The 19,446-nt window shown below is 51.8% G+C and overlaps 1 protein-coding gene across 1 annotated transcript; it reads right to left on the bottom strand.

Moving 5' to 3' along the window:
- Window positions 1–781: 781 nt before the first annotated feature.
- RRM1 (ribonucleotide reductase catalytic subunit M1) lies at window positions 782–19,285 on the bottom strand. Its single transcript, XM_070944149.1, has 19 exons — window positions 19,209–19,285; window positions 17,773–17,861; window positions 16,767–16,944; window positions 16,060–16,160; window positions 15,072–15,131; window positions 14,050–14,089; window positions 11,731–11,893; window positions 10,482–10,623; window positions 10,242–10,325; window positions 9,301–9,462; window positions 8,121–8,200; window positions 7,082–7,283; window positions 6,391–6,540; window positions 5,073–5,294; window positions 4,437–4,513; window positions 4,156–4,291; window positions 3,388–3,483; window positions 2,211–2,399; window positions 782–1,668 (listed from the first exon to the last, which is right to left on the bottom strand). The coding sequence occupies exons 1-19, from the start codon at window positions 19,225–19,227 to the stop codon at window positions 1,486–1,488; spliced, it is 2,373 nt and encodes a 790-aa protein (XP_070800250.1). The 5' UTR covers window positions 19,228–19,285; the 3' UTR covers window positions 782–1,485.
- Window positions 19,286–19,446: the final 161 nt, after the last annotated feature.

Here is a 19,446-nt window from a genome sequence, read left to right as displayed (position 1 = left end):
TTTCTTCTCAGACCTGACAAATAGGATTCCAGAGGTGTGGGAGACGACAGGTCCTTGCCCAGAAGCTCCCTTCTTCCCCCAGGGCTGGCCGGCCCAAGGAGCAGCCTGTTCTTTGCTTTCAGAGGGGAATCTTCCACGGTCTGCGATTACTTACCATCTGGCCCTAAAACCTCTGTTGCTTGTCATACGGACTATTTGACTCCCTCGACTCCTAAACAATGTTGAAAGCAAACTCAAGATTGGACTTTTTAAGCTCCACTGAATTCTGTGCACCAGTTGCAGAATTACAGAATTGGAAGGGACCTTGGAGGTCTTCTAGTCCAACCTCCTGCCCACGTTGGAGACCCTACGCCAAGGGTGTTCAACTTGTGGACTTCAGCTCCCAGAATTGCCCAGCCAGCATGTCTGGCTGGGGAATTCTGGGCGCTGAAGCCCACAAGTCTTAAAATGGCCACGACTGGTCCTATACCATCCCAGGCAAATGGCTGTCCAGTCTCTTCTTAAAAGCCTCCAGTGTTGGAGCACCCACAACTTCTGGAGACAAGCCGTTCCATCAATTAATTGTTCTCACTGTCAGGAAATTTCTCCTTAGTTCTACGTTGTTTCTGTCCTTGGTAAGTTTCCATCGCTTGCTTCGTGTCCTGCCTGCTTTGGAAAATAGGTTGAGCCCCCTCTTCTCTCCTCAAATATTGGGAGGCAGCTAGTTCCTCTAGGGCTTCCGCCAAAAGTTAACTCAAAGTGATCTACCAGCGAATGTACGCAAAGGTCTCAAAGACGGCCCTTTAATCCTCCCACTGGAGTCTTTATTGATGTATTCGACAAGCCTCAAGGATTCAGGTGCAGAGTAGCCGAATACAATACAGAGTAGCCGAATACAATAAATAGTCAAAACGGAAGCCGTGGATTTTGTTAGAAAACTACACAATGAAGTCAAGGAACATCCTTTGGTTCAGTCCCAGCAGCCCAGCCTGGCAACTGAGTACAGTCGGGATCTTAACGGAGCAAAGTTTTCCAAGGATTTGTGACAAGGCAGAGAGGAAGAAATTGTCCTAAGAACTGATTTCTTCCCCAAAGAGGGAGCCAGGGAGACATGGAAAAGGGCAAAGGGGCAGGAGACCCTCAGAAGGGGTCCCAGAAAGGAGGTCAGGCACAAAACGTGATCATCAAGGCAGCTTAGGCTGAACCTGCCTCCCTGGGAGTGAATAGGGAACAGCCCCTCCACAGCTACTCAAGGGCACTTACAGGTTCTGGCTACAGCTGTTGGACCCCCAGTTCTCCCCTTCCCCCTCTCCCTTGACCTAATCCCCCAATCCTACCTTGGCCACTTTGCAAGGGAAGGCCAGTGCAGGATGGTAACCCAATTTCCTGCAGGCACAGCACCATGGCCTGGCAGCCCTGCAGAGTGACCTAGAACTTCCTAACCTAGCTTAGGGGACGGGGGGCACTGGGGGAGGCGAAAGGAGGCCGAGGGGGCCCAGAGGCTCCTTAAGACCCACACATCAGGCACTCATCCCGGTTCTCCAGGGAGCAGACCATGGCCGCCGTGTTCCTCTCCTTCTCCTCCTCTTCCTTGGAGGTCTTCTCCTTCAGCTTCTCCTTGTTGAGGGTGAACTGGATGGGATTGGCTGCCGGCTTGGTCCGCAGGTAGTACATCCCCGTCTTCAGGCCCTGCGGAGGCAAGTGCGCACCAGCTCAAAGACCCAAGGCCCCGGTCTCCGTGGTGGAGGCATCCAGGCTAGAAAGCAGGACGCCACGAGTTCTAGTCCCGCCTGAGGCACGAAAGCCAGCTGGGCGACTTTGGACTCATCACCAGGAGATGGGAGTTCTAGTCCCGCCTTAGGCACGAAACCTGGTTGGGTGACTGGGTCAATCACCAGGAAACTAGTTCTAGTCCCGCTTTAGGCATGAACGCCAACAGGTTGACTTTGGGCCAATCACCAGGAGACTGGGAGTTCTAGTCCCGCCTTAGGCATGAAAGCTGGCTGGGTGACTTTGAGCCAATCAGGAGGAGACTGGGAGTTCTAGTCCCTCCTTAGGCATGAGAGCCAGCCTGATGGTACCCAGGTTCTGCTGGTTGCTCTTTCTCTCTGAGCTCTCATGACCCAACTAGGGAACAGCATCAATGCTATTATACAGTTGGTGGAGATGCCTGTTCAGAGTGGGTCAATTAGCTACAGGAGGTGCCCTAAGAATCTGCCTTCCTCTCTCACCTGTTTCCAGCCGTAGAAGTGCATACTGGTCAGCTTGCCATAGTTGGGCTCCGCAATGTGGATGTTGAGAGACTGGCTCTGGTCGATGAAGGCCCCCCTGTCAGCCGCCATCTTCAGGATGGTCTTCTGCGAGATCTCCCACACCGTCTTGTAGAGCTGCTTCAAGTCCTCGGGAATCTCTGGGATATTCTGGAAGGAAGAAGAGCAGCAGGATGGATCTCTCTCGGGGCGGTTGAGAGCTGGTGGAAGGTTTGGCTCAAACCAGAGAGAGAGAGAGAGAGAGAGCAGGAAGTCCCAGCAGCCTCTCTGCAGGAAGCCAGGGAGAGAAAACCTGGGACAAAGGGCCTTTTCAGCCTGGGCAACCAAGGAGGAATGTCTTCTTTTTTAAAGAATTATTTATTGATTAAATGTATGTATGTATGTATGTATGTATGTATGTATGTATGTATGTATGTATGTATGTATTTATTTATTTATTTCATTACATTTCTATACCGCCCTTCTCCCGAAGGACTTAGGGCGGTGTACAGCCATGATAAAAATAATACCAACACAAAAATTAAAAACAATTTAAAATAATTTAAAGCATTGGCCGTATTTAAAACCCTTAGCTAAAACCCCTTTTAAACCTTTAAAACCCACTTAAGTTAATTCATTCGGTCAGACCGGCTTGCTGAAATAATAGGGTCTTCAGAGCACGACGGAAGGCGCAGAGGTCGGGGATCCTTCGTATGTCCGGGGGCAGCTCATTCCATAGGGCAGGAGCCCCCACAGAGAAGGCTCTCCCCCTGGGGGTCACCAGCCAACATTGTTTGGCCGACGGCACCCTGAGGAGGCCCCCTCTGTGGGAGCGAATCGGCCGGTGGGAGGCATGTGGTGTCAGAAGGCGGTCCTGTAAGTATCCCGGTCCTAAGCCATGGAGAGCTTTGAAGATGGTGACTAGCACCTTGAAACGCACCTGGAAAACCACTGGGAGCCAGTGCAGCTCGCGCAAGAGAGGTGTTACATGGGAGCGACAGGTCGCCCCCATAACCACTCGCGCGGCCGCGTTCTGGACCAGTTGGAGCCTCTGGGTGCTCCTCAAGGGGAGCCCCATGTAGCAGCTCTGGGGCGGAGCAGAAAAACGGACGGGGCTCCTGACCAGCGCAGGGGACCCAGGATCGTCGGCCAGACGTACCTGGATGGAGCCGCTGAAGGCGATGATCTGGTTCTTCATCTCCTCGTTCCACAGGCCCCTCTCGGTCAGGTCCTTCAGCAAGTGGGGGTTCACTATCTGCAACCCAAAACCCCAGCAGTCCCGTTAGGTACCTTAGACGCCCCCTTTCGGCCCACCTACAGCCCACGTCCGCTTCCCTTCCCATGTTGCCACGCAGGCCCTTCTCTGACGGAGGCAGCCGGTTTTTGCTGCAGGCAGTCCTTGACTTACAACCATTCTTTAGTGACCACTGAAAGTTTCAACAGAGTTGAAAAAAAGGGACTGGCAACCAGACACAGGATCAAAATTTCTGTGCCTGGCAACCTCCAGGTGTTTTGCAGCTGCCCAGGGGTCACGGGGTCGTCCTCTGCGGCCTTTCCAGCCGGCTTCCCACAAGAGGTCAATGGGGTGGGGAGGGGAGGAGACTGGATACGCTTAACATGATTCACTGAACAACTGCAACGATTCACTTAACAACCGTGTCACAAAAAGGTCAGAAAATCAGGTGCGGTCCACTTAACACAAACACACCCAACCCACACTGTTGCTTAGCAATTCTTAGAACTTCTGGCCCAGTTGTGGTCGTAATTCGAGGACTAGCTACATTCTTGCACGCAACAGCCCGGAGCCTCCAAGCCTCAATTACGTGATGGCCGTGTCCTTTATCCTCTTTGCAACACCAGGACCCTCCCCACAGCCCTGGGCCTGGGGCCCCCTCCCCCCCTCCAAGGCTCTCAGGATGGCCCTTACCTGGAACTCCCCCGAGAGAACACGGCGGGTGTAGATGTTGCTGGTGTAGGGCTCCACGGACTCATTGTTCCCCAAAATCTGAGCCGTGGAAGCTGTGGGCATCGGGGCCACCAGGAGGCTATTCCTGACCCCATACCTGGAAGAGACGGGCAGGAGAAATGGGGGGGCTGACAGGGGCCCAGCAGGCACCAAGGGCACCCCAGGAACGGGGCAGGGGCACAGGGCCTCTGCGCTGAGCACCCACTCTGCAGTAGGAGTGGGGAGGAGGGTCTTGTACTCACTGTGCGATTTTGGCCTTCAGAGCGCTCCAGTCCCAAAGGCCCGTGGGGGTCACGTCCCACATGTCATACTGAAGGATCTGCAGGAGGGTGGGAGGGAGAGCAGCCCCCTTCATTCCGGAACAAGCCAGCTCTCCCACACGCCCCACAGGGAAGCCCCCCACCCCCACAGAGCAGGGCTTGCCAAGGCAGGGTGCCTGCACACCCAATTTTCTTGCCCAAGGGAAGCTAAGAGGGAGGGGTCTGCCTGCCTAACTGGACCCTGCAGACTCTCTGGGTTTGAAAAGAAAGATAAAGACGCTCTCTGAGCTCGGCTGTTTTCTTGCAGACATTTCATGACCCAATTAGGTAACATCATCAGGGTTGCTGCTGCTGATAGCACTGATAACATTCCCTAGTAGTCAGGTCACGAAACGTCTGCAAGAAGACAGCCAAGCTCAGAGAGCACCAAGGAACTCCACTGAATAAAGGTTCTTCAGAAATCTGAATTCCGCATCCAAAGCTCACTGATGAAGGAGCCACACCAGAGAGACAAAATGCCTCTTTTCAGTGGGACTCCGGGGCGAAGAAGCCCATCAGCTTTAAAAGCAGCCTCCTGCAGCCTCAGACCACCCCAGTCCGAAGCCCCCTTCCACTTACTCCTCTGCTGACCGGGCTGCCCTGGTAGGTCTCGTAGGGCCCGTCTTCCCTGGCGAGCTGGCAGCTGGCCTCCAGGGCCCAGTAGTAGATGGTCTCGAAGATCTGCTGGTTGAGCAGCTGGGCCTCGGGGCTCTCGAAGGGGAACCTCATGAGGATGAAGGCGTCGGCCAGGCCCTGCACCCCAATGCCAATGGGGCGGTGGCGCTTGTTGGAGGTCTCGGCCTGGAGACATTTGAAGGGAGGAAGGAGGAAAGGGCTCAGCCTGCCTCGTCTCAGACAGCTCGTGCGGATCTCCAGTTCATCTCCAGGGTGGGCACTCTCCTAGCCCCTTCCCTTAAATGTTGTCATCTGAGGGGAGCTAGAAAGCCAGTCTCCTCCGTGGCAGCCCCTGCCCCACGGACCACTCTGCCCCCTGACGTCTGGTGGGCCTCCAACCTTTGGGCCTTCCGTGAGGCCTCGAAGACCAGCCCTTCCCCCAAACGCTGGAAGAGGATTAGGGGGTAGTCGGTTGCTCTGGATGTCCACGGAGATTCTCAGTCATCCAGGCCACGGTTGTCCCAAAGGTGCTTTTTTCAAGAGGCAACTGGACTTTCTGGTTTTTCTTTGAAGACGTTTCGCTTCCCATCCAGGAAGCTTCCTTCTGCTCTGGTTGGATAGTTCCATTCCCTACCATTCAGTCAGAGCTGAGGAAGCTTCTTGGAGGAGAAGCAAAACATCTCCAACTGAGCCTTGGTAGCACAGTGGACTAATGCACTGTTATTAACATCAAGCTGTCTGCAATTACTGCAAGTTCAAATCTCACCAGGCTCAAGGTTGACTCAGCCTTCCGTCCTTTCTAAGGTAGGTGAAATGAGGACCCAGATTGTGGGGGCAATAAGCTGACTTTGTATGAATATACAAAAGTATGAAGGCTATTGCTTAACACATTGTAAGCTGCCCTGAGTCTCCGGAGAAGGGCGGCATATAAATTAAAGCAAATAAAAAAATTCAAAGAAAAACAAGAAAGTCCAGTTATCTCTTGAAAAAACACCTTTGGGTTACCCTGGATTGGTCCCTGGTTTTTTACTGTTTTAAAAGATTGACTTTTAGTTTTAAAATGATTCAATATTGTTTTTTAATTTTTGATTAGGAGCCACCCGGAGTCAGTTGAAAGATGGGCAGCCCTATAAATGCTTCAGATAAATGTATCTGCTGGGGATTTCCCTGCCTGAGAATCAACTGGCACCTGGTTTCCCTGCCTCTAGACCGTGGGCACCTCACTTAACGACTGTCACGACTTGCGACCTAGCCTGGGTGCCCCCTCCTGGACCCCACGTACCTCCGGCACCGGGTAGTGGTTGATGTCGATGATCTTGTTCAGGTTCCGGACGATGACCTTGGTGACCTCGGCCAGCCTCTGGAAGTCGTATGTGTGCTCCGGCGTCACGTACATGTTCAGGGCTATGGAGGCCAGGTTGCAGACGGCAACCTGGACGGTGCAAGCAGAGACTCTCACGGGAGGGAACGCCACACGAGCCTCCTCCTCCCCCCTGGAGACCCCCACCACAACGGGAGCCCAGCCCTTGGACCTCCCAGCATCCAGATTCTTTGGCCCAGGTAGGGGGTCCTACAGTTTATTTCCCTTCATGTGGGTCCACTGCACGGACCCACAGGACTCCTGCCAAACTATGTTGGTCAATGGCCAGCTCCTCAAGGAACTTAAAGGACTGTGGGAAGAGGAGGGGACTTTCTCAAAGGAAGGCTTTCCCCACTCACAGCTGCTGGCCCCACACTCAAGGGCAGCTTTGTGATAAGAGTGTCCTAAGATCCCTTTCTGGGTGCCTGGACACCCTTCTGGGCTTGGCTGAAAAGGACAGGGGAGGGGACGAAGGAGAGGAGGGGAGGAAGGACAAGGAAAAGGAGGTGAGGGAAGAGCAGGGCTGGAGGGAAAGAAGTGGAAGTGGAGAGCACAGGAGGAGAAGGAGGAAGAGGAGGAGGAGGAAGAGGAGGAGGAGGAGGCAGCAGCCCACCTCATCGTTGCTGGTGTACTCCACAATCTCGGTGCAAAGGTTGCTGCACTTGATGGTGCCCAGGTTCTGCTGGTTGCTCTTCCGGTTGCAGGAGTCCTTGTAGAGCATGTAGGGCGTCCCCGTCTCCGTCTGAGACTCAATGATGGCATACCAGAGCTGCTGGGCCTTCACCACTTTGCGCACCCGGCCTTGCTTCTCGTAGCTGGGGGGACAAGCGCAGGGCTTCCAGGACCTCCACCTCAGCCCAAACACACAACCGGCTCCCCAGCGAGAACGAAGGGTGTGCTGAGGACCTTTGCCAGATGGGCTTCCAGGCCCATTTCAAGCAGTTGTAAGAAGCCTCACTCAGCTACTGGCTACTAATGGACTTCGCTGGTTTGATGTCCTTATTGAACAACTTCTGCTCCACCACAGCCAAGTAACTCTCAGCTGCTTATCCAGAAAACAGGAGAGTTGAACCCTTCACTGGCCCCATGACACCTGCCCCACCCTCCATCTGGGAGCACCTGCTCCCAACACAAAGCACCCACTCAAGCCCACCGGTCAGGTCCCTCAATCACCTCCGGCATGGGGTTAACTACCAATCCCATCCACCTCCACGAAATGCAAATCCTCAGCCCCCCCAAGAGCTTCCTCCGTAGTGGCCCTGCAGCCCAGGGTCCCCCCTGCTGGATGGAGCCCCTGGGAGACCCCGAAGGACAGGGGAGAAAGCTTTACGGATGTCCTCCAGAACTTGAGGACTTCTTCAGGCAATCCCACCATCTCTTCTTCCACACAGAATCCTTTCTTTTTGGGTTAAGTAACCATTTGGCATTTTATTGCTGCATTTGTTGAAGTACCTCTGGGTACCTTCTCAGCAGAGGACTTTACAAATATGGTTACGTTTAATTTCATCAAACACCATCGTGGCTTCCTCGGCAAATCCTTGGTGTGAGGTTGATGAATCTGTTAATTTTCTGATGCAAATGCATCCCAAAACATCCTGCAGAAACCCTGCCGGTTCCATTTTGCACCTCCCAACCCAGCCGGTCCTTCCTACCTTTCGTAGAGCCGCTCAAACTCTTCTCCCCAGACCTCATCCAGCCCGGGACATTCGTTTGGGCACATCAGGGACCAGTCCTGTTGAAGGAGGGGCAAAGCTCAACTCCAGTGGGCTGGAGACCCCACCCAGAAGAGACTCGCCCTACGAGACCCTCCTGCTGCAGCCCAGGGGACCCTCCTGCCCTCGAGGAAGGCAAAGGGTGAAGGGCCCACATCCAATTGTTCTCCCTTTCAGGAAATTTCTCCTAATTTCCAGGCTGGCTCTCCCTCTGGCCAGCTTCTCGTCCTGGGTGAGTGGGTGGGCCGACAGTGAAGGACTAGCCCAGTCACCAAGCTGGCTTTCATGCCCAAAACGGAGCTACCACCCACCCGATTTTACTACCTTTTGTGCAGCAGTCATTAAGTGAATACCAAGGTCATAAAACAAACCCATTGTTCACTATGGGATGTTTTTGCTGAAAGAGTGCAAGATGAATTCTCTTCATGCAAGATGTATGAAGGGCACCCACCCTCTGGAACGAGCTACCCCCAGGAATACGACTGATCCCAGACCTCCGTACTTTCTGCCGAGCGTTAAAGACCTTCTTATTCCAGCAAGCCAGGCTGGCTTAAAATTTTAATGGGTTATTTTATGGGGAAAGGGTTTTAAAATTTAGGGAAGCCAAACTGATTTAATTTTGTTTAAATTCTTTTTAATTTTTATACTGTATGTGTTTTAAATTTTGGCTGTTCACCGCCCTGAGTCCTTCGGGAGAAGGGCGGTATACAAATTTAAATAATAAATAATAATAATAAATAAGATGAATTCTCATTCACAGGGTCACAGGACCCTGTGAATGTGGGCAGCTGCTCAGCACCTGGCATGCAGCCGTGACCATGAGGGAGGGGCTACCAGAACCAGATTGTGAGAACTTTGGGGCGGGGACAGCAGAACTTCGGACAGTCGCTAATCAACCAGTCGTAAGCTTTTCTTCTGCAGATTAACCTTAATGTGTTAATAACAACCTTCAACAGACGTTCATGAAAGGCAGAGCATCTGATTCAATTCAAGATGAACCCACCTTCTAGGCCACAAATGTCAGGGTTCAGTTTTGCTCTACGGCCAGCTTCAGGCCATGGAGGGCCCTCCCCCCCTTCCCCGCCCCCCAAGTAGAGGACTCAGCTGCAATCCCTGTTACCTGGTTGGTCTCCACCCGTTTCATGAAGAGGTCCGGGATCCAGAGCGCGTAGAAAAGGTCCCGAGCCCTCTGCTCATCCTTCCCGGTGTTCTTCTTCAAGTCGAGAAACTCAAAGATGTCAAAGTGCCAGGGCTCCAGGTAGATGGCGAAGGCCCCGGGTCTCTGTGGGAAAGAGCAGGACAAAACCCCCTTCAGCCCACCTCGGCCCTGGCTGCATTTCTGAGGCCTCTTTCCAAACCTTCAGGTCCGCCAGCCTTGGAGGTCTTCTAGTCCAGTCCCTGCTCAAGCAGGAGACAACTGCCTGTCCAGTCTCTTCTTAAAAGCCTCCAGTGTTGGAGCACCCACAGCTTCTGGTGGCAAGCCGTTCCACTGGTTAATTGTTCTCACTGTCAGGAAGTTTCTCCTTAGTTCTAGGTTGCTTCTCTCCTTGATCAGACTCTATCCGTTGCTTCTTGTCCTGCCTTCTAGTGCTTTTGGAGAATAATTTGACTCCCTCTTCTTTGTGGCAGCCCCGCAAATATTGGAAGACTGCTATCATGTCACCCCTAGTCTTTCTTTTCATTAAACTAGCCATGCCCAGTTCCTGCAACCGCTTCTACATATGTTTTAGCCTCCAGCCCCCTAATCCTCTTTGTTGCTCTTCTCTGGGTGCTGGATGAAGAGACATCCTCACCCTGGCCAGAGAAAAGCCCTTCCTTTAAAGCGGGGGTCTCCAACCTTGGCAACTAATAAGACTTGTGAACTTCAACTCCCAGAATTCCTCAGTCAGCTATAGCTGAGGAACTCTGGGAGTTGAAGTCCACAAGTCTTAAAGTTGCCAAGGTTGGAGGACCCCCCCCCTTTAAACTATGCTTGAGAAGGAGACCCTGGCACAGTCACCTCCCATATATTTCCTTGACCACACATGTCACCGCCAGCGCCCTTGGGAGAAGACCGCCTACCTTATTTCCCCCTTGGTCCACGTAGCGAGCCGTGTTGTTGTAGACCCTCAACATGGGGACCAGCCCGTTGGAGTTGCCATTGGTCTGAAAAATTAAGAAGATTGGAGAGAGTGAACTAGATCCATCTGAGCTGCTCCTTAGCCAGGGAGAAAGGCTCCCTCAGAGGCAGCGTCAGTTGCCATCCTGAGCATCCCTTGGGGGCCCACAGGAATTTGCGTGGGCTGCCCACGGCAGACACACCCCGGCAATGTAGCTGCCAGTGGCCCGGATGCAGCTCACGGCCACCCCGATTCCCCCCGCGGACTTGGAGATGAGTGCGCAGTGCTTCAGTGTGTCGTAGATGCCCTCAATGCTGTCATCCTTCATGCACAGGAGGAAGCAGCTGGAAGGGAAGAAAAGGCAGATTTTCAGTCTCCGGTATGGCAAGGTTGCCTCCAAACCCAGGCAAAACTCTGAGCCCTGGATGTTTTTTCCCAGCAAGAGGGAGGACTCCCGCCCCGAGTCCACTAGGAGAAGGGCGGGATACAAATTGAATAAATAAATAAAATAAATAAAAGAGGGCTGCACTTCCAATCTTGGCAGTTTGTTTGTTTGTTTGTATGCCAAGACAACCAGACACAGGACAGTGTCTTCCCTTGTGCCATCACTCACTCTCACAGCAGATAAAATACAATGGCTGCTAAGTGTTTTGTCTAATATGTATGTGTATTAACCCACAGGGCATTGCTGCAGGATTTTTACCCCTTTTATTAATATTTTTTGCTTCCATCTTCTATTGGCTGTATGCTTTATCATTATTATTGTATTCTGTTGTTTTCAAGTACACTGAGAGCTTCTGTACCGGAGAAATTCCTTGTATATCTAACCACACTTGGTCAGATAAAGTATTATGTCTATTTTTGCAATTAAGGCCTTTCCTAATCAAATTAACTTTGATAAATTTCCCAAGGCCACAATTACAAGTTATCTTGACCTTTACAAGTGATTGCAGATTACAAGAGCCCTGGTGGCCCAGTGGTTAAGGCTGCAGGATGGAAGGCTGACTGCCCACTGCCACCAGTTTGATCCTGACTGGCTCAAGGTTGACTCATCCTTCTGAGGTCAGTAAAATAAGGACCCAGATTGTTGGGGGCAACAAGCTGACTCTGTAAAACGCTTAGAGGGGGCTATAAAGCACTATGAAGCGGTATATAAGTCTAAGCACTAGTGTTAAGTGCTATTGCAACAGGACCCAAGGCAATCACTGAAAAAGTCCTTCAAACTTTCTTCACTGCTGTTCTCAAGATGCTGGAATTGGATTACAATCCCCAAATATGGGTGTGCCCACATGAGCAGCAGAAGGAAGGGAGCTACTGCCACACACACCTGAAGAGTAGGTGGGGTGAGTCTCTAAGCTGCCGGAAGCAGCCCCCAGTTTCTTTGACCTTCCAAGCTGCTTGGCTTCAGCAGCTACTCCCCCAATACTCAGACAGCCATTCCCCCTCCTTACCTGGAGAGCTGAGGGCGGTTGGTGCCGGCGTTGAAGAGGGTGGGGGAAGCATGGGTGAACCACTTCTCGGACAGGAGGTTGTAGGTCTCAATGGCCGCCTCGATGTCGTTCTTGTGGATCCCCACCGAGACCCTCATCAGCATGTGCTGGGGACGCTCGGCCACTGCAGGCAGGGGGGCAGAGAAGGGAGACGGCTTTCAAGGGAGGTAAATATTGCAACAGTTGGTTAGGTGGGAGAGAGACCTGTCCCCACACTTACAGGTAGTCCATGGGTTACAACTGCTTGCTTAGTGACTGTCCAAAGTTACAATGGAGCCCCCAAAAGGTACTTATGATCCAGTTCCCAAGTTCTAAGGACACACACCCTGCAGTCACGTTGTTACCACATTTGTGGCACTCGGCAACCAGGCCCAATTTACAGCTGTTTGCAAATCCCACAACCACAATTTGTGATGTTTTTGCTGCAAACCAGCGCTTACTTCTGGATTTGGGCAAAAATGCCCCGTAGTGAACAATGGATTCATTTAATGACTGTGAAGTTCTCTTAATGACCGTTGTGATTTATTTAACCACCACTCCACACAAAAAGATCCTAAAATCAGATTGGTCACATGTTGACCCACTTTACAACTGTTGCGACTTACAACCTGAATGGGCAGATCCCATTATCGTCGTAAGTTGAGGACTGGCTGCATTTCACCTGATTTGGATGCCTTTTGAGGCCACAGATAAGAAAACCGATAGCAAAACTGCTGAGGATACCAAAAAAAAAAACAAAAAAAAACCCCAACCACACCCCTCTATCAAGAAAAACCAGGTTAGAAGAGTGAGTGATGGGGTCAGGTGAGCCTCTGGGGCAGCCAAGTTAAAGGGACCCTTTGGAGCTGCCCAGAGGAGCCACAGAAGAGAGCTTCCCGAAGGGCAGTGAGGTTCCTCCTCGGAAGAGGCTGAGGCCTGACCAGGGAATAAGGACAAAACATTCGTATGAGTCTGCTTGAGGGGGGTCCTTAAACAGCCCCTGCCTAAATGGAGGCTAAAACATAGAATGAACGGTTGCAGGAACTGGGCCTAGCTAGTCTAGTGAAGAGACGGACCAGGGGAGATAGGATAGCAGACTTCCAATAGTTGAGGGGCTGCCACAGAGAGGAGGGGGTCAAGCTATTTTCCAAGGCACCCGAAGGCCAGACAAGGAATAATGGATGGAAACTGACCAAGGAGAGAGTCAACCTGGAAATAAGGAGGAATTTTCTGACAGTGAGAACCATCAACCAATGGAACAGAAGTTGCGTTTAGAAGTTGTGGGAGCTTCATCACTGGAGGCTTTCAGGAAGAGATTGGACTGCCATCTGTCAGAAATGGTGTAGGGTCTCCTGCTTGGGCAGGAGGTTGGACTAAATGACCTACAAGGTCCCTTCTGACTCTGTTATTCTGTAACGAGTTTAAAACCTGGTATTATCAATACTTGGAGCCCTTGATTTACCACAATTTATTCATTGACTATTCAAAGTTGCAATAGCACTGAAAAAAGTGACTTACGACTGGTCCTCATCCTTATGACCGTTGTAGCATCCCCACAAGTTGCACGATTGAAATTTGGGAGCTTGCCCCCCCCCCGCATGTACTTGTAGGGCCCAGGGGGGGGGGTCAGGCAGTCACCATGATTGACCTTTCCAGCCAGCCTCTGACAGGCAGTCAACGGGGGAAGCCAGATTCGCTTAACGACCACATGCCTCGCTTAACAACTGCAGTGATTCCAATGACTATGGCCAAAACAAATATTGAAATCGGTGTGTCTCACTTAACAATCCCTTCCTTAGCAACAGATATTCTGGCCCCAATTGTGGTTATACGTCAAGGACTACCTTCCCGAGGGATGCATCTACCCGGTTGGGAGGAGAGCTGGGCTAGCCCATTTCAGAGAATTTCAGAAGCTCAGCGGAATCTTTTTCAGATGTTACGAAAAGGCAGAAAGTTTCATGAATTGCAGTTCAGCAGAGGCGTAAAATGGCCAACCGGGAAGAGTCAGCGGGGGAGGCAGGTTGGCTATGAGGGTCCCACTGCTACCTAGTCAAATAGGCAGATAGGTCAAAATGGCGCATGGAAAGCCCATCGTGTTTTTGAGACCTTCTGAAATGGCCAGAAACCTTTTGAGGAATCAGAGTTCAACAATTTCTCGCTTGGTGGTTTCCTGGAAGAGTCACTTTGATGTCTGGCAGGTCCAAAAGGTGCTGCCCCACTCTTGATTCTTTTGCCAGGTTTTATCAAAAGTTCAAAAAAGTTAAGAACCTTTGTACAAAGAATTGAGCCCATTGTACAAACCTTTAGAATTGATTTTCAGAAGATAGGAGCGCTCCAGGGTCTGAAAGGTTTTTAAAAAAATCAGGGTCACCAAGGGACAATGAAATAATACAACCATTTATCACCAACAACATACTTTAAATTTATTGCCATCCCCCAAATGTGCCTGCAATAATTGCCCCACAACCTCCGCCCAGCCACCCATCCACCTCCCGGTGGCCTGGACCCAGCAGAGCCCAAAAGGAGGCAGCTTCAAAAGTCTGCTTAAGGCACCTGGCAGCCCTGTGCTCTTCCTCGGCCTAGAAAAGCCCTTTCCAGATGCATTTCATCAACTGTCCCCCACAAAAAACCACCCTTGTTTTCTAGCAAGGATGGGCGGCTGCATAAATGGTTACATGAACCGCCCTGTTGACTGGTACATCAACAATGGTGACCACTGACCAGTAAGTAACTGGGACCATCAACCTCGATTCTACTGTATTTATCCTGTTTAGAAGGTAAAAGAAAGAAAAAAAAGGAAGGAAGGAAAGGGGAAAGTAAAAGAAGGAAAAGAGGGAGGGAGGGAGGGAGGGTGGATGGATGGATGGAAGGAAGGAAGGAATCCTTTAAACACAAGGAAAAGTTTCCTGATGGTAAAACCGGCAAGAAAAAAAAGTGTCTCCGTAGAGCGGTTGTGAGTTCTCCACCTTTGGAGGTTTTGAAGAAGAGGCTAGATAATCTCTGGTTACGGAGGGTTTAAATAGTTTTCCTGCATGTTACATAGAGTTGGACTACATGATCTTCAGGCTTCCCTCTACAACTCCATGATTCTTCCAACTATCCTCTCTCTAGGCTAGAAAGTGGGAGATCATGAGTTCAAGGCCCACCTGAAAGCCAGATGGGTGAATTTAGGCCAGCCCAACTCACCTCACAGAGTTGTTGTTTTGGGGGTGAAATGTGGAAAAGGCAGGAGTATTGTGTATTTTCACCCCCTTGAGTTATTTGTAAACATAACAGAAGACAGGATACAAGTAAGTAAATAAATAGATAAACTTCCACCTTACCTTAAAGCCAAAGTAATTGTAGGAGAAATCCCGGTCATAGATTATTGCAGAGTTCAGTCGCTGCAGAAAAAACAACAGGATATCAGATTTGACACTGAGACCGTTTGACCCTCAGCCAGCCTGAACTCAAATATGCAGCAATCTTGTTCATAAATACGCTAAAATGCAAAGGGTCGTGTCTGGGGAACCTAATCTGACTTCTGAGTGGCTTTTGATCATCTCTGAGTGGGAGAATGCCTCCTGGCTTCGAGGCTTTGTGTCGCTGCTCTTAGAGCATTTGCCAGGCCAAGCAAACAAATGAAGACCCCTTAAGGAGCCTTAAGGAGCCCAGAGCCTGTCTGGTGCCAGGACTGGACACAAGGCCTTGCCAGAAGAGCAACATGCTGTGCTCGTCACAGAGGAAATGTCAGGATCTCAAAAAAGAGGCACCAACCCCAAAGACCGTGGCAAGATTCCTTCTGTCCCATCTCAAGACTAGAATCCCCCAGCACTAGAACATGTTTCTCCAACAGAAGCAAATATTCATAGCTCAGGGTTGGAACTGGGGGGTCGTTGGTGCTCTCTGAGCTGGGATGCTTTCCTGCAGACCCAACTAGGGAACATCATCAGTGCTAGAAGGGAGTGGGGTTTGTGGGGAGGAGGAGTGGGCGTGGGAGGAGAGCTGTGGAGTCCTTGCTGGTCTCTGAGCTTGGCTGTTTTCTTGCAGACATTTTCGTGACCCAACTAGGGAACATCATCAGTGCTAGGAGGGAGTGGGGGTTGCTCTCTCAACAGCCTAAGCAAAGAACCACCAAGGACACTCCCACCAACACTGATAGGGCAAGCCCATGTATTTAAACACAGAGCAAACCCCCCTCCTCTTCTGGCAATGATGTTCCCTCGTTGAGTCATGAAACGTCTGCAAGAAAGCCACCCAGCTCGGAGAGCCCCAGGGACCCCACCTTTGTCTCCACCTGCCCAAAAGAAGTTTCATTCAATCAGCACATACATCCTTGTTGGCTTGTACAATGTCCAGGGTTTCTTTGGAGATCATGGGCGAATGCTTTCTGTTGTGTGGATTCACGTAGTTGTAGAGGTCTTCCATCACATCTGAAAGCAACAAAGGCACAACGGATCACATCAGGGCCATATTAGCCGTGGCAGAAGGAAGACAAACCTATATGGCGGTTCAGATGCAGAGGATCCATTTTCTACTTATCCATCTTTCTGTTCAGAGCCAGTCAGCATTCAGAGTAATTCACTTCTTCCTGAATACAGGTAGTCCTCAAGATATGACTGGTTGCTTAGCAAACATTCAAAACCACAGCAAGGAGCTAGAGTAATTGTCCATAAAATTGCCTTCTCAGTGATGGCACCGGTCAGGTTAGAAAAGGCCAGCTGATCCCTTGTTTTGGCAGGTGGGCAGAGACTGCTTCATTGCAGCACACCTCTTAGTGTCTCTTAAGAGTATCTTCAATGACCTATGAATCTTTGCATCAATTATTATATTGCATACTTTTAGCTTCTTATAGTATAGCTACTCCTCGACTTACAACAGTTCACTTAGTGACCGCTCAAAGTTACAACAGCCGTGAAAAAAGTGACTTAAAACCGTTTTTCACACTTACGACCGTTGCAGCATCCCCCACAGTCAGGTGATGGAAATTAAACTATAGTAACAACGTAGTGTCCCCACCCCTCCCTGCAAGCACTCACCGCTAAAGACTTTCTTCGTTTCTTTGTGCAGGTTGGAGACCGCGATGCGTGCGGCCAGGATGGCATAGTCGGGGTACTTGGTTGTGAGAGTGGCTGCCGTCTCAGCCGCCAGTGTGTCCAGTTCGACCGTGGTCACCCCACTGTACAGACCCTGGATCACCTTCATGGTGATTTGAGCCTGGCCAAAACAAAAGAACTCTTATTCATGGCAAACTCATTTCCTAGCAGGTAGCCTTTTTACAGCCTACAAGATCTTCCTCTGTAGCCACCCTGGAGCAGAGAGCAGGGATCCACGACTCACAACTCTTCATTTAGCGACCATTCCAAGTTATAAATGCCCTAAACAAAAGCGACTTATGACCGGCCCTCAAACTTACAACCGTAGCCACATCCCCATGGTCATATGATCAAAATTCATCTATTTCTCTTCCTGTCATCCATTTCAGTATCTCTATCTCTATCATCTATTTCTCTATCCATCTATTTGCCTGCCTGCCTACCTACCTAATTATGGTTTTTAATGTCAGACTCACCTGTGTTCGAGCTGGGCAGCCATATACATTTGTCAAATAAATAAAAGGCTGAGTAGCGATTAAGGCCATGAACTAATGAGGGGATGGTTTCACACCTATAAAGGTATCCTTCCTCCCCTCCTCCCCCCCAGCTGATCCAAGACACACCAGAAGTCCATCTAAATAAGAAATAATCAGACAGACTCTGGTGGCAAACTAATCCCCTCGTCTCAGTATTATTAATACCAGTGTTTTATCTAGGATAAATCTAGGAAATCTAGGATAGGGAAATATTTGTGAGGGGAGGTTTAATTTTTTATTTATTTATTTCATTTCTATGCCACCCATCTCCCTGTCAAGAGAGTCAGAGCTCCCCTTGCTTTCCCGCCAGGCCTCGCAGGAGCCCCCCTCGAGCGTCCTTGCAGCAGCCTCTTCCCCACAAGGGCAGAGCCCAAAGAGGAGTTCCCAGACAGGGAGGCCGAAAAGAAACTCACGGGGTCCACAAAATCCAAATTGAGGCCATAGCAGAGCTTCTGGATCCGGGAGGTGATCTTGTCGAACATAACCCGCTCATGGCGGCCATCTGCCAGGGAGGAAAGCGACAGGCGTTAAATTGTTGGAGTCAAAAGGGGAGTTGAGGCAGAAGAACAGACGGGGGGGGGGGCGGGGGGAAGGACCCCGAATCTGCACCACATTCCCTTGTTCATAATGGCTGGGGGGGGGGGGGGCTGAACAGGAGGAGGCCACTCACCTGCCCCCTCCCACTCTTTGGGGACAAGCTCTTCCCCCCCCCCCATTTCCAGGAGCTACAGGAACTCTTAAGGCCAACAGACCTGGATGGGCCATCTCAAGCCCTCCCCCTTGGCTCTGCTGGACAGGCTGAAGTCTGTCTGGTCAAGCCTCTCTCTCTTCTAGGAGTTTCTGGGGGGCTGAATTTAGGGAAGGGCTTGGGGCCTGGGGGGGGCCTTGAGACAGAGGAGGAGGGGGCTCGCTCCTCCTCCCTCCATTGGACTTTCCTGTTCCCACCCAGGAGACCCCCTTGATGCCCCCCTCAAGCATTGCCCCCCCCATCTGGAGGACCTCGGCCCACCTGGTCAAGCCTTGACCTCTGGGGGGGGGGGGTGGAGGTCTGCCCGAGGGAGATGCAGCCCCCTCAATTCAGGGGTCTGCATCTCAATCGATCAATGAAGGGGCCTGCGTAAGAGCACCAGCGTGCTTACCGTCCCTGTCCTATTGTTCCCTTTAATTGCACTCATTTTATGTATTCAATTCATGCTTATACTTATATATGTTATCTAATACGTACTCGACAAAATAAATAAATAAATAAATTCGGTGGGGGGGGAGCTGCCTCAGGGGGCCTTGGGGCAGAGGGGGAGGGGCCCTTCCTTGCACTTGGGGAAGAGGCTGCCCCCCCCTTCGAGGGTCCCAGAAGAGACCCCCGTGACGCCCCCCCGTGCCCTCCCCCACCTAAAGCACCTGGGCCCTGCTAGGCAGGCCGAAGCCCGTCCGGTGAAGCCTTTCGCTCTTCCAGGGGCTTCGGGGGAGATGCAGCCCCCTCAATTCACGGGGGGGGGATTAAGGCCCGGGGGGGCTACCGGGGGGGGCCGTGGGGGGTGCAGGCCTGGCTTTGGGGGAGGAAGAAAAGGTGGGGGGGAGAAAGAGCCCATTTATCTTGCCAGGCACGAGGGGGCTCCCTAAAAGCCCGTTTTGGGGGACCCCACCCCACCTCGCAGGGCTGGTGCCCCCCAGCCTTAAAAGTACCAATGGGGGGGGGATTCGCTACCCCACGAACTCTGGGATGGGGAGGCCGGGACCCCCAACCCAAGGGACCCGCTGGGGGATTACAAAGCCCATCGCCCTCCAACCATCGAGTGCCCGGGACCGTCGGGTGTGGGGCGGCGTCCGCGGGGGGACCGGGGCTGCCCACCTCGCTTGACGACGTGCATGGTGCCGGGCCGGACGAGGAGCTCCGCCGCCGCCTCAGCCGCCTCAGCCGATCGCCCGCCAGCCGCTTTCCCGCCAGCGCCGCGGCCCCGCCCCGCCTGACGCCGACGCCGCCATCTTGGACGCGGGCCCGGCCGCCCCAACGGCAGAGTTTGCCCCGCACAAAGATGGCGGCTGACGGGGCGCCGCCTTCCGGACTTGCGCGTGCGCAGCGCCGGCCT

The sequence above is a fragment of the Pituophis catenifer genome, unplaced genomic scaffold (genome assembly GCF_029215685.1).
Source record: "Pituophis catenifer annectens isolate HBS135680 unplaced genomic scaffold, rPitCat1.0.hap2 SCAF_4, whole genome shotgun sequence".
Lineage (NCBI taxonomy): Eukaryota > Metazoa > Chordata > Lepidosauria > Squamata > Colubridae > Pituophis > Pituophis catenifer.
The sequence above is the reverse complement of the archived record's forward strand: the minus strand, read 5'-3'. Positions and strand labels throughout refer to the sequence as shown.

Bases quoted from the DNA above. Each gene is read 5' to 3' on its own strand.
- RRM1 (XM_070944149.1), bottom strand. The intron at 7,284-8,120 runs GTAGGAAGGACC...TTGTCCCCCCAG, and splicing joins TTTGAGCGGCTCTACGAAAG to CTACGAGAAGCAAGGCCGGG. The intron at 4,514-5,072 runs GTAAGTGGAAGG...ACCCTCCTGCAG, and splicing joins GCAGCCCGGTCAGCAGAGGA to ATCCTTCAGTATGACATGTG.